This window comes from Calonectris borealis, chromosome Z, assembly GCF_964195595.1.
Source record: "Calonectris borealis chromosome Z, bCalBor7.hap1.2, whole genome shotgun sequence".
Taxonomy (NCBI): Eukaryota; Metazoa; Chordata; class Aves; order Procellariiformes; family Procellariidae; genus Calonectris; species Calonectris borealis.
This window is the reverse complement of record NC_134352.1, coordinates 39,691,571-39,708,813: the sequence shown is the minus strand read 5'-3', so window position 1 is coordinate 39,708,813 and position 17,243 is coordinate 39,691,571. Positions and strand designations below refer to the sequence as shown.

The 17,243-nt window shown below is 37.8% G+C and overlaps 1 protein-coding gene across 1 annotated transcript in view; it reads right to left on the bottom strand.

Annotated features, from left to right (window-relative positions):
- Positions 1-17,243, bottom strand: part of CNTNAP4 (contactin associated protein family member 4) — a 263,240-nt gene that overhangs the window by 88,435 nt on the left and 157,562 nt on the right. Inside the window, exon 4 of the mRNA XM_075138182.1 lies at positions 8,209-8,356. Coding sequence (XP_074994283.1) covers positions 8,209-8,356 — 148 coding nt within the window. The remainder of the gene's footprint in view (positions 1-8,208; positions 8,357-17,243) is intronic.

The window sequence follows — 17,243 nt, the reverse complement described above, 5'->3', positions numbered from 1 at the left end:
AGTTATCACTAAAGAATTCCAGAAGCCTCCTGGATTGGCCTGCTGTGTTGACCCACCAGCAGACACCAGGGTGATTAAAGTCCACAATTAAGGACCAAGGCCTGTGAACCTAAGGCTTCTTCCAGTTGTCTGAAGAAGGCCTTATCCATTTCTCCCATATCAGGCAGTCTGTAGCAGATATCCACCACAATGCCACCACCTTTGGTCTGTCCTCTAATCCTAATCTAGAAACTCTGAGCTGTCTCATCATCTGTCCCCAGGCAGAGCTCCATGCACCCTTGCTGCTTGCTTACATAAATGTTAACTGCCTTTCCTCATTGTCCCTGGCTAGTCCTTTCTAAACAGCTTGTATCCATCTATGGCACCACTCCAGACGTGTGAGCTATTCCACCATGTCTCTATGGTCGTGATGAGATCGTAGTCTTTCAAATGCATGAAGACCTCAATTTCTTCTGTGTGTTCTCCATGTTGTGTGCATTAGCACACAGGCACTTCAGAAAGGCATTCACTCGTGTTGATTTCTCAGAAAAAGTGTGAGAACTTCCCCATCATGTTGCCCTCACAGCAACACTTCCCTATTTGTGTCTTTACACTTGAGATATTCAAGTGCTTGCACTTCAGCCCTGGTTTGTTGTTTCCATGGCCTCTCTTGTCCACACTGCCCTGAAGCCTTTGTTTCTCAAATCAGTTCACCACTTCCTCACTTGATTTTGGGCCATCATCTCCCTCCCCCGTCATTCCTGGCCTAGAGCTCACTAGGTTGGCCAACCTGTTGGAAAAGATGCTTTTGCCCTACATGGTCAGATGGATTCTGTCTCTTCATAGCAACTCTTGATCCTCAAAGAGTGTCCTAAGGTTATTAAATCTGAATAATGCTGCTGACACCAGCTGTGCAACTAGTTGTTGATCCAAAGGATCCACCCAGTTCTCCTCAGGAACAAGGAAAATGCCACCTAAGACTTTATGCCCTTGCTCCTTGCCCCTAGAGCCATGTAGTCATGCTTGATACACACCAAGTCTCCCCTGGCAGTACTGTTGGTGCCCACATGGAAGAGTAGCAGAGGCGTATAGTCTGAAGGTTGGTCAAGTCTCCACAGTCTCTCCACAATGTCCTGGATCCAAGTCCCTAGCAAGCAGCAAACCTCCCTAGAAAGCAGGTCAGACAGTCAGATATGGGGGCCTTCAACATCTACTATGGGGAGAGTGGGGGACACACCTCAAGGGACATCTTTGAAGCATAGAATCATACAACAGTTCGGGTTGGAAGGGACTTTTTAAAGATTACCTAGTTCCAATGCCCCTGCCATGGTCAGGGACATCTTTCAGTACATCAGGTTGCACAAAACCCCATACAACCTGACTTTGAACACTTCCGATGACGGGGCATCCACAACTTCCCAGGGCAACCTGTTCCAGTGTCTCACCACCAAAAACCAAAATTTCTTCCTTATGTCTAATCTAAATTTACCCTCTTTCAGTTTAAAACCAGTCCTGTCCTGTCACTACAGGTATTGGAAAAAAACTCTTCATCTTTATTATAAGCCCCCTTTAAGCCGCCTTCTCTTCTCCAGGCTGAACAATCCTAACTGTCTCAGCCTTTCTTCATAGCAGAGGTGTTCCAGCCCTCTGGTCACTTTTGTGGCTCTCCTCTGGACCTGCTCTGGCAGATCCCAGTCTTTGTTGTGCTGGGGACCCCAGAGCTGGATGCAGTACTCCAAGTGGGGTCTCACAAGAGTGGAGTAAAGGGAGAGAATCACTGCCCTTGACCTGCTTGATTCTGTACTATAATTGACAAAATAATAAACTCCCAAGTTTTACAGATTAAGAGTAATACTGAGGAATTTTCATTATGAATGTATGCTTTCTGACTTACTTACATTCATACGTCTCGTGACTGTGCTAAAAGGTTGGTACAGTGTTACAGCTCCATGACAGTGCTCCAGTGAAATCTACTTTCTATTTATGACAGTGTTTTACTTAATTTCTTTCAAGGTCACAGACTTTCACTTTACTTGGGGGAAAAGGGACGGGAAGAGGGGAAGGGGAAGGGGAAGGGGAAGGAGAAGGGGAAGGGGAAGGGGAAGGGGACGGGAAGGGAAGGGAAGGGAAGGGAAGGAGAGGAGAGGAGAGGAGAGGAGAGGAGAGGAGAGGAGAGGAGAGGAGAGGAGAGGAGAGGAGAGGAGAGGAGAGGAGAGGAGAGGAGAGGAGAGGAGAGGAGAGGAAAGGAAAAGAAAGGAAAGGAAAGGAAAGGAAAGGAAAGGAAAGGAAAGGAAAGGAAAGGAAAGGAAAGGAAAGGAAAGGAAAGGAAAGGAAAGGAAAGGAAAGGAAAGGAAAGGAAAGGAAAGGAAAGGAAAGGAAAGGAAAGGAAAGGAAAGGAAAGGAAAGGAAAGGAAAGGAAAGGAAAGGAAAGGAAAGGAAAGGAAAGGAAAGGAAAGGAAAGGAAAGGAAAGGAAAGGAAAGGAAAGGAAAGGAAAGGAAAGGAAAGGAAAGGAAAGGAAAGGAAAGGAAAGGAAAGGAAAGGAAGGAAAGGGAAAAGGAAAAGAAAAGAAAAGACAAGACAGAAGGAAAGAAAAGAAAAGAAAAGGAAAGGAAAGGAAGGAAAGGGAAAAGAAAAGAAAAGAAAAGACAAGACAAGACAAGAAAAGAAAAGAAAAGAGAAAAGAGGAAAGAGGAAAGAGAAAAGAGAAAAGAGAAAAGAGAAAAGAGAAAAGAGAAAAGAGAAAAGAGAAAAGAAAGGAACCAGCTGATTTTATCCCAATAATATAAAAGAATATCTGTCAAATTCAGTACAGATTGAACAAGAGATACACAAAGGAACTGATAGCAGTATAAAAAGCTCATAGAGTATTCACAGTTCATAAGTAAAGAAGAAAAAGGTAATTACCCTTGAAAGATACATTTGTGAAATAAATGAAGATGTAAAGGACATTCAATAAAACATGAAGTTATTTTTCAATTGACTGCTTGACTTCTTACAAGTCAACGGAAATCCATTATCTATTTACTAACTTTATTTAATATCACTAAAAATGTTTCTCCAGGTTGTTGGCATGGAAATGAACTCAATTCAAATTAACTATAGTACTTAAAATCAGTAATTTATATTCCATTTTCAAAAATTCTTGTCAAGTGAATGGAGCTATGTTTTTAAATACAATTTCTTGATTTTCTTCACATCTTGATAATGTACTTCTTACTTATGAAGAATTCATTTACCCATATACAATGAATAAATATGACATTTTACCTAAAAATGAATCCTAGGTTGACTGTTTTACTTCATTATGTCATTGAATGAATGTGGACAGTAAAAGCACTAATCAATATTAAATTTAAATAATGAATGTGAAGTTTAATAGCTTCAATAAAAACTTCAATAATAGAACTTGTACATTGTTATGTATCTATCAAACCAGCTAACTAGATATATTCTTATATCTGATAACAGCAGCGTTTTTTGATTGGGAACATACTCTTCTTATTAGTTATCGAGATAAGAGCATAAACAACATTTAGCACTGCTCTCCGAAATCCCTTTCACTATTCTGCAACACTAACTCCTAAGAGCTGTAAATCTACCCTGTCCAAATTTGGAAAATAAACAAAATCAGACCTTTCCCTCACCACCATGCATGAATGAAGATTGTGAAAGGGCTGCAGATGTTAATCAAAATGCTTATAACATTTCTCACATATGTTTTGTCTTCACCATCTGTGCATCACCTCTGGAAATAAATTGAAAGAGTTGTGAGAGATAAAGCTTGGGTCTCCTACAGGGTTATCAGGATAGAAAGAATGAGCCCAAACACCCAGGGTGCCATAACATTTTCCTCTTTCATATTTACAAACTATTCTCAGCTTCTAATAGTCCCTGGACTTGAACATCAGTCTCCATGGGTTTTCTCTACTGTTATAAATAAGGAAAATAAAAAAGGTTGATTTGCTTTGTGAACACTCATCTTTTGTTTTCACAAATTACATATGTGTTTCTCAAATTAATGTAATCTAAATCCTTAGTGAAAATACTATGAAAATACCTTTAGCAGTGATGAAATGCCTCTGAGAAACTGGAAATACTGGAAGCCTCCTCACACACCATAGGATCAAAACTTCTAGTGATCCTGAGCAAAAGTTTTAGTTGCAATGTCTTTTTTGAAAAATGATTTTATTTTTGTTGATATTTAAATTAATTGAAATTAATGTTAATGTTCTATAAGGAAAAAAACTTAAACCAATGCAAATTGTTTGGCACTTTTTATTGTTTTTAGATATCCTTAGTCCTGACCAATTGTATTAAAATGAGAAATCTGGTCTCTGGCCCTTTCCAATTTTGGGAAAGCAGACCTGAAAATGTTCACAGTGTTCAGAAAAGTTAGGTAAATCAGGACTTAGGTATTGCTTTAAACAAAGCCTTTTAGAAAAAAAAAAAAAAGTGGCATGTTAAAATTGTTCATAATCATAATCCACCGCCTTTAAAATTACCTTTTTTACAATCACATTCACATTAAGCTCTTAAAAGCACATTATGCCAGTTATGAAGAGGATGGGACGTCCTTCCTTTGACTGATGTAACTGTGCCATCAATTTTATGCATTCCAGACAGGAAGAGAATGCTCAAAAAACCTCAACACATTTGACAGTGTTAGAGGACTCTGGAAGAGGGTTTGCATATCGCAGTATCTGCAGTGCTTGTTGTTAGGCACTGCATCTAATGATGTTTTAATGTACAGTGTGCATTTAGTTCCCAGTTATCTTTCTCCTATAATTTTATACAATTACCATTTTCGCATTTAAACCCGTCTTTCTGTCTGTCATATGAAAAAGCCTTTTTTTTTTTTTTTTTCCTTCCTATTTTTAGCCTACTGGTTTTCAGAGGATGGAATGAGAAAGAGAGTGTTGTAATGAAGGGAGGAAAGAGTAAGCCAAAGAAGCTTCTAATTTCCCTTTTTTAGTGCCAGGGGATAGCTTAACCTGAACTGTGTTTTACATGTCACAATCTGACATTCAGGAACAAGACACAGGAAATGTCTGTAGAGATTTATCAGTCTCTTTTGCACACACTAAATAGGAATAACTATCAGACAGAGGCTGAGAGAGATTTTAGGGTGGTTTTTTTCTGGCAGCACAGAGTGTTTGTTGTGTAGTCATGACACAGGCAGATTTCATCAGTCCACATGAAGCCAGGTAGTTCACCTGGAGGTAGAAAACATCTTTCTTTCTTTCTTACATGAAAAAGACTGTAGGACAGGAGTAAGAAAACTGAGGAACATGGCAGAGGTATCAGAGTGAGGAAGGAAAAGAACTAAACACAAAGAATACAGGGGAATTATTTTAATGGGTCATATAAGTCCATAATTGACTACCTTATTTAGCTTTTTTATTCCACAGGTGCTAAGAGGCAAAAATGGAAGGACTTGTTCTGGAAGCATGATTTATAAATATACAAAATGTGACAGTCCTTGGCCTAAAATGTTTATGGTAAAAAAGGAGTTCTGTGTAAAAAAAAAGGAAACAAAACTTATAATAGAGATACTGTAATTAAAGGGGAAACATCAGTTCTAGGCTAAGTTATTCAGAACAGGTATTTGGCTGGAAGACAACAGAGCAGCAACTTGAAAGTGGTGCCAACAGTTATGCTGTAAGTATTACTTCACTAAGATAGTAATGACTTCTTTTGGATGTAACAGACATGCATTTTTCAGTATCACTTTATGGAATAGTGAGATCAACTCTATATGTTCTTGCAGTTTTAGTTTTAGTTGTGCAATTTGCAACAGATAAGACTGAAGGAAGAAATTACTGTATTTGTATCTAAATACAGAACACAGTCCACATATTCAGTGGTAAATGGAAAGACAGTTACTTATTCTTACAACATGAGACGCAATGAGATGTCTCTGAGGGGAAGAATGAGAAATGGGAAATCTGGAAAGTGTGAATCAAAGTTAAAGTAGGTATCATTGGCATTTCTGCTTTTCTTTATTTTCTGGCCCCGCTTGGAAAAGTACATAGCAATTCAGAAACAGCCAAGCATATTTACTGTAACAATAAGTGCATGTCCTGCATGTGTCTGATAAATGGAGGAAAAGACTGGAGAGAAAGAATTCATCTTGCAAATTATTAAATATATTTTAAATATATTTTAAACTATAAGACTATAATCACCTGATTTGTCTTCAATAACAATCACTGAATTGAACTACTAAAAGCACATGGTAATTCTAGATATTCAAAATAAATAAAGAGATGATAAACAGTCTGCAATTCATTTGGAAAGAAAGCACTTATACATAGAAAAAATAAGCATTTCAAGAACTCACAACATCATTAATACGAAAAAATCTTAACCAATTTAAAGAAAAAGTTTCCATATTTTTAACACTATTGCATGCTTTATGTACCACATTACAGTGGATAATGGATAAAGCAAATATTCCTTTTAAATTCAGCCTGATATTAGAAGATAATTATCATTGATTTGTTTCGATAGGATCGTTCCTGTACCAAATAAGCAAAATACAGAAAAATACATAATCTTCCTCAAATGTAGTTACTGACCACACACAAAATATTTTAACAGTGTAACTGCTTATTCTATATGTTTTATTATTTTTAGTAACATGGACACTGTCCTCTTTTTATCCTTTAGACTTGTAGATTTTCCATTGCCAGCATGGCAATAGGGATTATCACAAAAGAGAGCCATAAGATACCTTGCAAGGTGTGATAGAGAAAATTACAGTAGTAAATACAAACAATTAAAATCTAGATTTTAGGCATATGCAAAAGAGAGCTCTTCAGTTTGGACATGTTTGAGAACAAGGCTTTGAGGAAGGATTTAAACATTGTCAAATGCACAAGGTAAAGGACTAGGAAGAAGCAAAGCTGATTGACTTTCGGTGGAGCTTAGAATTAGGAAGAATGTACTGTCATCAAGTACCACACAGATGAGATTTCAGATGGGAGACTCAGATGAGCTTTCAGCTGGGAATGATAAAGTCATCTGTTCAGCCTCCATTTTTAACTTTTAGGGAGGGTGGAGGGTAAGTTGAATCTTGGCCACATTTTTCAGTTACAGCAGTATCACTAGATTGTTCTAGGAATCATAAGTCATGTTCCTAGTCTCCAGAGAGATGTCACTGAGGAATTCTGTGTGCTTTTAGCTTCTCACACCCTTCTCCTAGCATGAACTGTCTGTTCTCTGGGATGGGGCAGTTACTTAATTTCTGAGGTGAGCTAATCTCCTGCAGCCAGATTGAAATTTTCAATATCTTTAGTTCACAGTCTTTCACTCATTTTACAAAGCCAAGTTTAAGGCAGAAAGCCCAGAGATTTGTTTTACTAATGTTCAGTTTAAAGTAAAATACTAATGAATGGAAATAGAAGAGAGAGATATGGAGACCATTCAGAAGAGATCAGCTGTGGAAAGCATGACTTAAGCATAGAAGTGAAAAAAAAATAGAAGTGAAAAAAAAATCCTACAAAAAAGAACAGATGAAAGTACTTAAAACAAGCAATTAAAGAGGTTGCTTAAAATAAACTCCATTTCCCTCATAGAGAAAAGTTGTGGAGAATAAAAAGCAGTAAACAACTAACTAAGAGGAATATTTTTTAAAAAGTCCAGGGATGAAGAACTGTAACAGGAGGACAACAGGAAGATTTACATTGTCCAGTAGATCAACACAACCATAACATGTATGCATTTGTCTTCCAAATGCTTGTATCAGTTTTTGTTTTATTAATGACACAAAAAATATTCTAAAAGTAGCCCTTAAATATGTAACAACTTTGAAGTATCCTTCAATTGTGCTTTTGTGGGTCTATCTACTTGTACTCTTATTCGCTCAGGACCAAGACCACATATATTTAAAACTGTAAACATTTTTCACATTTCACCCTGTTAAGGGTTATACTTCACCAAGTATACCATGTTAAGATGCAGTTTTTAATACTATCAAGAAAAGAGTTTGCAGTAAATCAGTTTTTGGATTATGTCCACACCATTCATTCCAACGCAGAAAAAAATGGAAAATAAGCATCACATATTGTTAGATGATGTAGAAATAGTGAAGACTGCACATAAACTTATTGAATCAGTTTTATTCAAGATTAAATTTAAGCTTAGAAATCTACTTTCAAGTATAATTTAGTTAGCAAAAGACAATGATGAATAGTCACTTCATTTAGCTGATTCAACAAAACACTTACTGTATGTGCATCCATACACTTCAATGCGCATTCCAATTCTGCCATTCGGATTCCAGTCCAAAGGCACAAAACGGAGAAATCTTGCTTTAATGGAATGCTGAAGCTTATAGTATACGACTGTGTCCGCATTTGTGTTTCCAGAGAAGGCCTAGAAGAAAATGAAAAAGAGATCAGCCACATCCATATTGAATACAGAAATATATGGAAGTATTGCTGATCTTTTCATTTTATACCCTCATCTGTCAAACAGTCAAGTACAGGAATAAAATGTAATTGTGAGTGAATTCCTGAATCAATCTTGTCTATTCTACTGGATCAAGTGTAAAGTCATCTGTGCATTTAGTACCAACACCACATTCATTGGAAAATATCACACCTTCTACAATTTAAGTGAATGAAACATTTCAAAACCAAACAGTCCTTTCACAAAATGTGTAGAACATCCTGGCATTTCAGTGTATTGTACCATCTGCTTCATATCTTTATCAATGCTCTGGATGAGGGGATCAAGTGCACCCTCAGTGAGTTTGCAGACGACATCACGTTGGGCAGGAGAATTGATCTTGAAAGTAGGAAGACTCTACAGGAGGATCTGGACAGGCTGGATCGATGGGCACAGGCTAACTCTATGAGATTCAACAAGGCCAAGTGCCAGGTCCTGCACTTGGGTTACAACAACCCCATGCAACGCCACAAGAGTGGCTGGAAAGCTGCCCAGAGGAAAAGGACCTGCGGGTGTTCATCGACAGCTACCTGAATACAAGCCAGCAGTGTGCCCAGGTGGCCAGGAAGACCAATAACATCCTGGCTTGTATAAGAAATAGTGTGGCCAGCAGGAGTAGGGAAGTGATTGTTTCCCTGGACTTGGCACTGGTGAGACTGCACCTCGAATCCTGTGTTCAGTTTGGGGCCCCTCACTACAAGAAAGACGTGGAGGTGCTGGAGTGTCCAAAGAAGGGCAGCGAAACTGGTGAAGGGTCAAGCGTCTAGGGTTTTATAAGGAGTGGCTGAGGGAACTGGAGTTTAGCCTAGAGAAAAGGAGGCTGAGGGGAGAACTCATCACTCTCTACAACTACCTGAAAGGAAGTTTCACTCTCTTGTACATGAATCTTTGCGCCTTCCCTCCCCTGTACTAATAAAATTTTAATAAATTCTAATCTCTGAGCATTCAATAGGAAAAAAAAAGAAAACAAAAAAGAAAACAACTAGTGAATGGGCTCATTACAGCTAACTTATTAAGCTAGTAATAAGCAGTGAGAGTTAGTGACTCTGAATGTCCACACCACTTTCAGCTTCATGCTTTATAATTTCACTATCACAGCAGGTGAAAGTGGAAACATGTTAAAAGAAATACCGGAGAAGAGCTACCATTTGGAGGGTAAGACCCTTCCAGACCTCTTGCCGTTTCCTTATTTGCAGTCTGTAACAAACATAGCTGCCAATGAAAGTGCCAATTAGTTTGTTGACTGAACCAGAACCCAGGCCCCAGAAGTTTAAGTACTGTGAGCAAACGAAGTGTTCGATTAAGATTTTAATTTTTTCCAAAATCAGTTTTGGAGGGCAGCCACCCCATGAAAATTAGTTGTTGAGTACAGAATGTATATTGCTTGATTTTTTACTGCAGGGTGTACTTAAGCCATGTGTTCTTAATTTAAAATTAGGTTTTTGACTTCAGTAACAGCCTAAAAGTAATTCAAACTACTCCTTAAACAATTCAGAATGGTTATTTTAGAAATCAATATTTTTAGCTGTCATTTTACAGAGCTTTTATCTAAGAGAAACACATTTTAAAGTGTATCGGGTTGAGTTTTAAATGGGTCTTTTTTGCTTGATTTTAAACACTCTAAAGGTTAAAATACATAGTTTGGGCCTTTTTTCAGTTTTAATCCTTTTCACAAGAAAGAGAAAGAGGGGGCAATCAAACAGCTTTTCCTCCAGACTACAAGTGCTAAAGGCATACTCGAAGCCTATGAAACAGCTTGTAGGTTTTTTAGAGGAGAAGCACATTCAACATGACAGATACACTCCGGTCTCTCCAGTAGAATGCAACTACTGTTTCATGGTCCAACCCAGCAATCGTTTAAACACAAAACAATTATAATCATATAACGAGCTTCCTTCCTCCCATCCCTGTGTTCTTCAGACTGTTCAGATCACTTCATTCTTGTGCCAAATCATTCTAAGGGAACATGCCATTATTCTAGATTATGCAGAGTCTTCACAACCTACACAGGGATCTGATGGTTAAAAAGACTCAATGTGATCCTCAGTTCATATGAATGTTACACATAATAAGCATTGTTTGCATAAATATTAATAGGGTCATAAAGCTAACCCCTCCAATATAACTACCTACTGAATCTTAGTTGATGCTTTTACAGGTACTATATTATACTGCTTTTTAATAGCATGAAGACATACCATCTTTCTCAAAGAATGGAGTTTTTGAAACACGGAAACACTATATTGGATTTTAACCTTAAAAGGTAGCAGGGGCACTCACTAGCATAGATGTCTAAGTAGATAGCTTTTCACAGCCTATTTTAATCCGCAAAGGAAAAGCACCCTGGCTGTACTGAAGGCCTGAAATGAGGGCCTACTCTCAAACTCATTTTAACCCTCCTACTCTATTTCTAACCCTGTAGTTTCTTTACCTCAAGCTACTTTAACCCTGCTTTGAACACAGAATTATTCAGTTCATTATGGCATCAGAAATCACACATGTGCTCCAGACTATATTAGTAAAGTTAAATTCTGTGTGCAGAAGGGTATCACCAAGATCAGAACAATTGTGAAGGTAAGATTACATCAAGATAAGGTAAAAAGGAAGTTCTTTGTTTCCCTCTCCACCCTCTATCTAGAAAGCAAATGTGTTTTTAGACCACGTCCAAAACTTCCTCAGCCAGTCAAAAAGTCCTCCATAGGTAAAGCTGGGTATGAGACGTGCACTGTGTATACTGAGCCATACTTCACATCACCTAGAACAGATGACTACTTACGAATGCAACTTTTACTTTCTAATGTACTATATATATACTATAAAACATACTATAGGATTAAATAATATGCACAATGTTTTTACATATATTGTGTACCCATTGTAAGAAATATTATGATATTTATTACAAATATTACTTCATATTAAATACAAATATTACTATGTTAAATAAATATACTTAGATGTAAATCCTTATTTCATGTTTAAGGACAAGAACTGGAACAGGACCCCAACCTGGATAATTTTGTCAGAAGAGGAAGTTTAGCAGTGAGGTACTAGTGTACCTCAAGAAGGGTCTGAGCTTCATCGTGTGTTTTATGAATTCTACTGCCAAAATCAGCAAAAGCAGTTGACAAAATCAGTGTGAAGTAACTAAGAACTGTTCCTGTAAAATACTTGCTGTTATTGCACGATGATGCAAACATCTTTGGAAACACTGTCAAGACAAACTGCCTGTACAAGTCTTTCTGCTTATGACACACACCAAAACTGTAGTTGGTATTAGTGCCAGGCATCATCAGGAAGGGAATAGAAATCCCAGTAGGCTACTGGCAATTTATTCGCCTTAGAGCATCATCCAAACTACTTTAATAATGCTGCAGGATTAACCCATCTTGAGCTCTTCTGAGAAGTAAGGGAGTTCAAAATAAATTATTTTCTCCCATAACTTCTAAGCTTCAAGTTGTTTACCATTTTACATCTCAGTAACAAAAGGAGTATCTACTCAAGTTAACCTAGCACACCGTACAATTAACATCAATGTCAATGAAATATTCACTGCACAAGAATCCAAACATTCAGACTCTTCCTTCTCATCCTACTACCACTGTGGGAAGTTATTGTTAGTCCTCCTGAAAGTCAACAGATATGAACTGTTTGGTTAAAGTGAAAAAATGAGTATGAAAGTCCTTCACTCTGACCAGAAAACACTGTACCACACAACTGCCTCCTTTACTTGATCTCCAGATTGGAATTATGGCTAGGAGAAAATGTTTGCATAGATAAAATGGTCAAAGATTTTTAGGACTTTGTTGGTTATAATCAATGATTTATGTAAAAATCGACAGATCTGTTGGCTATAAAATATTAACAGTGCCATCTTAGTGAGGACCCCTGTGCTGTAAGTTACTCACTGTATTTTTTACCAGGTCTTGTCTCTGAATTGTTTGAAGATGTGGTTGAACTATACTCAAGTAATCTTAAAATGACAAAAACACACAGCTGTTCCACATATTCATAAATTTGATTGATCATAACCTCTTTTGTCAAGAAGAATGGTATACATTAATGACAACATGTTTAATATAGACCAGATAGAAAAAAATCTGTCTAGAAAACCATCATAAATTCTTCTTCCAGTCAATGTTCACTGCTTGTAACATCTTCTGCTATTTCCATAGGAGTATACTCTATCTGGCAAGTTCTGATGCATTTACATCATCTGCACGTTGTGCACATCATCTGACAAATGCTATGGTCAAAAGAAAAATATCTGACCAGCTATAGCAACAACACGATTTCCAAGCAAAACAGTGGAGGGATCTTAAAATCACTGCCATGCTGCAACCATGACTAATTAGTGTCAGTTATATCGATGTCATGCACAAGATACTATGTTTGCCCTTCCATTTAGTGATGCCCTCAATCTATCATCTTCCATAGTTACAATGGGCTTGTTTGGGTTTTTGTTTGTTTGTTAGGTTTTTTGTTATATAGATATTTCTAATGTGCTTGCTTAAAAGATTTCAAATGTTTGCGGCTTATTGATTTCATCATGTAATATTATAAATTTGAGCGATGCGATTCACAAAATACAATTCCATTTGAACAAAATGGTATTTGAAAAACAAAAAATAAACAAAAATAATTTTAAAAAAACTCTGAAAGAACAGATTTCAGAGACTACTTCATCTATAATTATATTTTTCACTTAATATTTTTGCAGTCCATTAAGAATGTGTTAAGGAATACTTATATTTTAAGTATCTCTTAATTCATTGTGCTGTAGAATTTGCCATTAAAGTATAATTTATTTTACTTTTAGATCAAGAGTTCAGAATTGGAATCTTATAGCTTTTACCACTGAAAATACTACTGTGTTTTTCTTTCAGAAAATAATGTCACTTACCAAGAGGAATACAAATCTCTCATTTAATTACTAGCTATCTCTGAATGCTATTAAAATTACAGATGGCAAAAATGGACTATTGGGTGCTCTTCAGAATGTTTCAAAACACTATTTATTTTGCAACTGCATTACTAATAGTTTTATACATGATGAGCTAGAAATGTAGAAAGAGAATTTATTTAATTAAAGATTACATTATACATATTTATCTTATATAGCTTCCCTTCACAAGAAGTTACTAAACTGTGTCTCTGTTCATTATAGAACACCTCAAGGTGAATTATTCTCATGTACTATGATGAAAAACAGGAAGAGAATGGATATCTTTTGAAGAAATAAAACTCTAGCTACTATATATAGCTAGCTATTTCAAATTATTCAGTATCCAAAAGAATTCTCTGAAAAACTCCAGAACAAGGCATCAGTTCCCTCCTGTAGTATCTTCTGCTGTTTATGGCAGCACATTAGGGGGAATGCTTTACCACATTAAACTGGTTGGTTGACCAATATGACCGTGACCTAATCCTCTTTCCTGTCTACTACTATTTCTTCCTAGATTTAAAACTCGAGCTCCTTATATTCCTTATATTACCTAGCTCATAGCCATGTCCTGTTATATGGTCTTGTCATTTGCCTATTCATGTTTCTTAACTTCTTTAAGATCTTTTTTTTTTGTAATAATAACAAATTGTAGCACCATAGAAATGTTCTGGATGTTTTCCAGCTTTTAAACAGAAAAAAAATTCCTAAAATTCACAGCATAAAAGACAACAGGCAGTGAAGGATGAAAGAAATCGTCATACAATTAAAATGATCAGCAAGAAGATTGGTACGACCAGTGGAATTCCTCTATAACATACATCAACTACACTCAAGTTCTCTACAAACTTGTAAAGACAAATTGTTCCTTTTGCAGTTCCCTCTTTTAAGGATTGTTTAAAATTAACTTCTTCTCAAAAACTTGCAAACTATTTCTATCTTCCACCTAAAAGTGCTAAAGGACTGCTGAACATCAAAACCAAATTAAGCCAAATTATTTAAATGTCAAACAAAATAATGGTATCAGCAAGCCATAACATACCTTCAACCCATAACTGGATTGTATTTTATGCCACATTATTTTTCATTTTACTTTTGTACTTTGTTTGCTGACAATATCCTCCTAAAAACATCACTTGGGTACTTACTTAGATTTATGTAAGCAGTGAACCTATGTTTCACTTATAATATTAACTAAAAAGAAGATACATGATCTTGAAACAGCCTTAAACAAAAGCATTTGCAAACATGTTTTAGAGAACAGAAAGAAGCAAGAAAACAACTACTGAAATTAATGGGACCTCTGTAGATGTCAAAACACTTGAAAAAAATAGTTGTAATTATCACCAATTCTCAGATAGGAAAATTTAGAAAAAAGCAGGTTAAATGTTCAGCACACTGTGAAATAGCTGGTCAGATATCTATGTAAAACTGTATCTTCTACCTCCTGGACTTAAATCTCTGCAATTTCTTCTTTGGCAGTGATAATGTGGAAGCAGGATGACTCTTGTCCCCGTAATTTTTATTAAAAGGTGAATATCACAAGCTTCAATATAAGTAAAATGTCGTGAATGGAGTTAAATACAGTTGGCGGCTGGTCAAGAATGATGTTCCCCAGGGCTCAGTTTTGGGGCTGGTCTTGTTCAATATCTTTACCAATGATCTGGATGAGGGGATTGTGTGCTCCCTCAGTAAGTTTGCAGATGACACCAAGCTGGGCGGGAGTGTTGATCTGCTGGAGGGTAGGAAGGCTCTGCAGAGGGACCTGGACAGACTGGATCGATGGGCTGAGGCCAACTGTATGAGGTTCAACAAGGCCAAGTGCCAGGTCCTGCACTTTGGCCACAACGCTACAGGCTTGGGGAAGAGTGGCTGGAAAGCTCCCTAGAGGAAAAGGACCTGGGGGTGCTGGTTGACAGCCGGCTGAACATGAGCCGGCAGTGTGCCCAGGTGGCCAAGAAGGCCAACGGCATCCTTGCCTGTATTAGGAATAGTGTGGCCAGCAGGAGTAGGGAGGTGATCGTGCCCCTGTACTCGGCACTGGTGAGGCCGCACCTCGAATCCTGTGTTCAGTTTTGGGTCCCTCACTACAAGAAGGACATGGAGGTGCTGAAGCATGTCTAGAGGAGGGCAACGAAGCTGGTGAAGGGCCTGAAGCACAAGCCTTATGAGGAGCGGCTGAGGGAACTGGGGTTGTTTAGCGTGGAGAAGAGGAGGCTGAGGGGAGACCTCATCGCGCTCTACAACTACCTGAAAGGAGGTTGTAGCGAGGTGGGTGTTGGTCTCTTCTGCCAAGTAACTAGTGATAGGACAAAAGGAAATGGCCTCAAGTTGCGCCAAGGGAGGTTTAGATTGGATATTAGGAGAAATTTCTTTACTGAAAGAGTGGTCAGGCCTTGGAACAGGCTGCCCAGGGAAGTGGTGGAGTCACCATCCCTGGAGGTATTTAAAAGATGTGTAGATGAGGCCCTTAGGGACATGGTTTAGTGGGCATGGTGGTGTTGAGTTGATGGTTGGACTCGATGATCTTAGAAGTCTTTTCCAACCTTAATGATTCTATAAAAGTTGAAATTCAGAAACTACTTTTTCTTAGTCAAAAACATCTCTGTAGACTCTCCGTACTAGGTCTTCTGTCAAAAATCTCATTTCTTTACTCTATAAACCAGGTGTAGTAATTGTAATGTTAAGGAACGTATTAGTATTGATTTAATATTATCCAAATAATAAATGTTATTCCACTGTAGTAGAATGATCCAGCAATCAAATGGACAGGCTGCATACCACCATTAGTGCCATCCTTCTTAAACAAAGTTTCTCATCTCTGTCTTTTTGACAGACTTTTTTCACCCCATCACTTTTCCTGACAGTGATGCATCAAACCTCAAAACAGAACTGAATGCCTAAATAGAATATATGAAAGAAGAACTATGGTGGTGTTAGACAGAGTTTTCTAATACTTGTAGCTGTAAAAGTTACTAGTTACTTTGACCACATGCAAATGAAATACTTGGCTATTGTACACAAGTGTAGTAAAAACGTAGACTCCACTGGTGACTTTAATTCTGCCATATTTGAAAACTGGCTGAACAGTTGGGTCCAGAGGGTGGTGACCAGTGGCACAAAATCTATGTGGAACCCATTAATAAGCAGTGTACACCATGGGTCAATACTGGATCCAACCCTTTTTTAACATCTTCATTAATGATCTGGATGATGGGACACAGTGCATCCTCTGCAAGTTTTCTGGTGACATCAAAACTTGGAGAAGTGCCTGATACACCAGAGTTGTGCTGCCATCCTCAACAGGCTGGAGAAATGGACCAACAGGAACCTCCTGACATTCAGCACAGGGAAGCACAAAGTCACCAAATTAAACATGAGCCAGCAACGTGTCATTATTGCAAAGAAATCTAATGGTATTCTCTGCTGAATTAGACTAAGTATTACCAGCAGGAGGTGATCTTCCCATTTATTCAGCACTGGCAAGGCCACACCTGGAGTACTGTGTCCAGTTGTGGGCTTCCCAGTACAAGAGAGAAATGAACATACTGGAGAGAGTCCAGGAAAGGGCTACAAAGATGATGAAGGGACTGGAGCATCACCCATAGGATGAAAGAGAGCTGTCAGCATAGAGAAGAGGGGGCTCGGGGGATATTGTCAATGTATATAAATACTTGAAAGGAGGACATAAAGAAGATAGAGCCAGGCTCTTTCCAATGGTGTGCCATGGTAGGACAAGAGGCAGTGAGCACAAACTCAAACACAGGAAGTTCTGTCTGAACATAAGGAAAACTTTTTACTGTAAAGAAATATTTTTTTTTCCAGAGACCTGGAACAAGTTGCCTTAACAGATTGTGGATTCTCCATTCT